Raw genomic sequence first — 4,281 nt, 5'->3', positions numbered from 1 at the left:
TCTGTTGTTTTTGATGTGTAGTTATTTTATATGGGTACATAAAATAAAAGTTTTATTATTTATGAATTTTGTTTTGTTTTCCTTATCTTTAAAACGTGTAACCATTTTGCACTAATTGTACAGATGGGCAGGTTTAGAGAGGCACTTGTTTACATGCATGTCACACTTTGGTCACCCTCTGGTCGCTTTCCCACACCCTCCCTTCTCCCTGGCTCCCTGCAGGCCCTGTGGGTCCCAGCAGCTTCAGGCCGGTCTGAGACAGAGATGTCTGCTCCTCTGTCCCTCTGTAGTTTCTACATGTGAGAGGAAGGGTGACATCCTTGCCCAAGTATGGCTTATTTTGCATAAACATTTTCTGGTCTGATTTATTCTCCTGAATATAGCTTGATCCGCTTCTTTTTTATGGTTGCATAAAGTCTTAGAGTGATTATTATTTTGAGGGGAAGGATATGAGGATAGGAATTAGCTCTTGGGCCACCTAGTTATTATTAATTATTATTAATTATTTTGAGACAAGGGCTCACTGTGTAGCTTTAGCTGGTTTGGAAGACCAAGGTATAGACCAAGGTGACCTAAGCGCACAGAGCTCCCTCCACTTGCTTCTGACTTCTGAGTGCTGGGATTAAAGGCGTCCATCCTAAATTATTTTTTTACATAAGCCTATAGTTTTAAAATTTTTAGTTTTGTTTTAGTTTTTTTTTTTTTTTTGAGACAGGGTTTCTCTTCATAGCCCTGGCTGTCCTGGAACTCACGTTTTAGACCAGGCTGGCCTCGAACTCAGAAATCTGCCTGCCTCTGCCTCCCTAGTGCTGGGATTAAAGGTGTGTGCCACCACGCCTGGCTGTGTATTTCTTACTTATATCAAAATAAAAATGTCTGGTCTTTCTCCTCCCAACTCCGAGACAGGGTCTCAGGGTGTAGTCCTGGCTAGCTTAGAATTCACAGAGATAGATCCACCTGCCTCTGCCCCTTGAGTGTTAAGATTAAAGGCATGCACCACCATCCTGGCTTGTCTGTTGTTTTTGATGTGTAGTTATTTTATATGGGTACATAAAATAAAAGTTTTATTATTTATGAATTTTGTTTTGTTTTCCTTATCTTTAAAACGTGTAACCATTTTGCACTAATTGTACAGATGGGCAGGTTTAGAGAGGCACTTGTTTACATGCATGTCACACTGCTTGTGGACGTTGTACATCGTGGTGCGGAGCCTAGTGCGCACCACGATGTACAACGTCCACAAGCAGTCTGAATAACTATGGTTGATGAAAAGGATTATTTATTTTTGTTTGTTTTGTTTTAGTTTTTTTTTTTTTTTTGAGACAGGGTTTCTCTTCATAGCCCTGGCTGTCCTGGAACTTATTTTTTAGACCAGGCTGGCCTTGAACTCAGAGAGATCCATCTACCTCTGCCTCCCCGGGTGCTGGGATTAAAGGTCTATACCACCACTACCACCTGGCATAGTTTTTTAAGATTTAATTTAAAATGTTTAATTCTGTGCGTTAGTGGATTTGTACATGTGATTGACTGTCTGTAGAAGCCAGAGAGGGACACCAGATCCCCCAGAGCTGGAGGTGTGCAGGTTGTGAACTGCCTACTCTGTGTGCCAGGAACTGAACGCAAGTCCCCTTCAAGAACAGTGCATGCTCTTAAGCACTGAGCCGTATATTTCCCCAGTCTCAAGCATATAGTTTTTTCATATTCCAATGATCTTATTTTAGTATAAAAATCTTATTTTATTATATAACTTTTTTATTATGCCAAGGTTTTTTATCATAATCTTTCTTTCCCAAAATACATTTTTACACTTAAAAACTTTTACTTTTTTTTCTCTTTTAAAACAGAATTTCACTGTATAACTGTGGCTGTCTGGAACTCACTATGTAGACCAGGCCTACCTCTTCCTCCCAAGTCTCAGTAAAGGCATTGCCGCCACGCCCAACCCATGACCAACCCAAACCTTTTATTTATTTATTTTTTTATTTGTTGCCTCCTTTTTGTGTTGTTTTGACTTGCTTTAATATTTTTTTTTTTTTTGAGGCAGCTTCTCACTATGTAGTCTTGTCTAACTTGGCACTTACTCTGTAGACCAGGCTGGCCTTGAACTCATAGAGATCCTCCTGCCTTTACCTCTCAAGATGAGATTAAAAGTGAGTGCCACAATGCCCAGCTTACTTTGGAAAAAGCACTTTACAAAATCTTTAAATTAGACAAAATTGTTTTTTCTCAATAAAAAAAGAACCTTAATTAGGGCTTTGTGTGCTGGTGTGTGCCTTTGATCCCAGGCAGAGGCGGTCAGTCTCTGTGAACTGGAGGCCAGCTAAGATATATAGACCCTGTTTTCAAAAAACCACCTAACCAACCAACCAAATTATTTTAATGAATAATTAAGGCCACTGTCACAATCAGTTCTAACACTCTTCATCTTTGACCAAATTAGGAACTCTTGTCGATGTTAAAATGGTTAACATATTATTTCTGTTTCTTTTAGGAGCCGATAACGTTTGATGATGTGGCCATTATTTTTTCTCCAGAGGAGTGGGAATGTCTGGACTCTGCTCAGCGGGACTTATACAGGGATGTAATGGTGGAGAATTGCAGAAACCTGCTGTCTGTGGGTGAGGACAGCTTTCCTCAGAGGTGTACCACCAACACTAGTTAACTTTCTTTGGGGAGCATCTCCTGCATACCTTTACACTGCATGAGTGTATTCCAGATCCTTGCCTTTTGGGAAGAAGTGAGGTATTTTTTTGGTATAAATAAAAATATTCATGATGTGCTTATAACCCACTCTATTTCTTGGGATAGTACACACCCTTTTTGTGGGGTAATAACCCTTTGTGGTCGTTATTAGGAACTCATTGGTTAAAAATACTGTGGCCTACATCCAAAAATACACTGTCTTCCCTTCACCTTTGATTTGGTAGTAGCTGGAAGTAGATTCCAGGATTTGCAAATTGGAATTCTTCTGTAAGTATTAGACCAGGTCTGAAGAATCAACGTTTGGAGAAACAGATTTCTAGAATCTTGTTGTACCTTTTAGAAAACAGATATTCATTTTATGTGTATGAACGTGGGTCTGAGAGAATGTCTGTGCGCCCTTATGTGCAGGAGCCCATGACGGTCAGACAAGGCCTGGATCTCCTGGAACTGGAGTTAGATGTGGTTATGAGCTTGCATGTGGATGCTGGGAACTGAACCCAGGTCTGCTGCAAGAGCAGTAAGCACTCTTAACTGCTGAGCCATCTCTTTAGCCCCATTGAATCTTTTTTTTTTTTTTGTATTAATCACATAACTGGAATAGAGATGTCATTACTTACTTTGAAAATCGCAAGCATCGTATTCTGTTTTCCCATAAGCAAGTCTTGCTATCTGTAAGCCGTACATGGTCTTTGCAGAGTGAAGGAAAGAGCCTTGGAGTGTCAAAGATACATGAGACAGTAGCTGTATGACCAGGTGACCTGGACCAGTGGGTCCTTCTTCAGTGACAGGTTCCTGAGAGAGAAAGGACCATGGAATGAGAGGGTAGGGAGGATAGAAAGCTGGGGTCAGGAGGTCTTGCATAAGCTGTCTTATGCTGGGCAAGTTTATTAAGAAGTACAGCGTCTTATGTACTTTTTGTAGGGGAGAAATGAGCCAAGGTCGGCAGAGAGCTAAATCACATGTTGGCAAAGAGAACACAGGATACCTCAGACACAGTAGCCTTACAATTGATAACCACAGCCCATTCAGGGGAAAAAGCCAGGTTCCTAGGAGCTGAAACCTTGACTCCAGCCTCAGACAGAACCTTACCAAGTTTGTTCACGGACAAAGAGGCAGAACTAGTGGTCTCTTTGTCCTCTCATCAGGGCCTGTGAGAAAGTCTGAGTCAGTCTGGGTGTCAACACCCAGGTGGGTAGAATTAATGAAGGAGGTGAGAGGCCCAAGCTAAAGAGGAGGCTGGGCTTACAAAGCGGTGGAGAGACTTTGAATGGCAATAGTGCTTCAGAGGTCTTGCTTTGGCCCTCCTGCTATTATTACAGAAGGGCATCTCTGTATCCTGCTCTGAAACCTTAAGTCTTCTCCTTTCTATGTAGCGATCGCCCTACGTATTCATCAAACCTCATCTCTGTGTTAATTACCATCTTGATTACTATAGGTTAATATGTTTTATAATGATGCTGGGATCGTATTATAACAGAGCAGGATGGTGCTCCCATGCTGTTACTGAGTTCTTCAGGGATCTTTGAGATCACATATGGGTTTTACAATAGCCTTTTCTAGATCGTTAAAAAAAAAAAA

General features: G+C 41.1%; 1 protein-coding gene across 4 annotated transcripts in view; it reads left to right on the top strand.

Annotated features, from left to right (window-relative positions):
• The window catches only part of LOC110298312 (zinc finger protein 2 homolog), a 36,423-nt gene that overhangs the window by 24,862 nt on the left and 7,280 nt on the right, over positions 1-4,281 (top strand). For 3 of the 4 annotated variants that reach the window (XM_021167479.1, XM_029479842.1, XM_029479841.1), the window contains exon 2: positions 2,492-2,618. In XM_021167479.1, the coding sequence (XP_021023138.1) occupies positions 2,492-2,618 (127 nt within the window). Of the gene's footprint in view, positions 1-2,491; positions 2,743-4,281 lie in introns of all 4 variants that reach the window. The other variant, XM_029479844.1, reaches the window with a different exon arrangement.

This window comes from Mus caroli, chromosome 7 (genome assembly GCF_900094665.2).
Source record: "Mus caroli chromosome 7, CAROLI_EIJ_v1.1, whole genome shotgun sequence".
NCBI lineage: Eukaryota > Metazoa > Chordata > Mammalia > Rodentia > Muridae > Mus > Mus caroli.
This window is presented reverse-complemented; position numbering and strand designations above follow the sequence as displayed.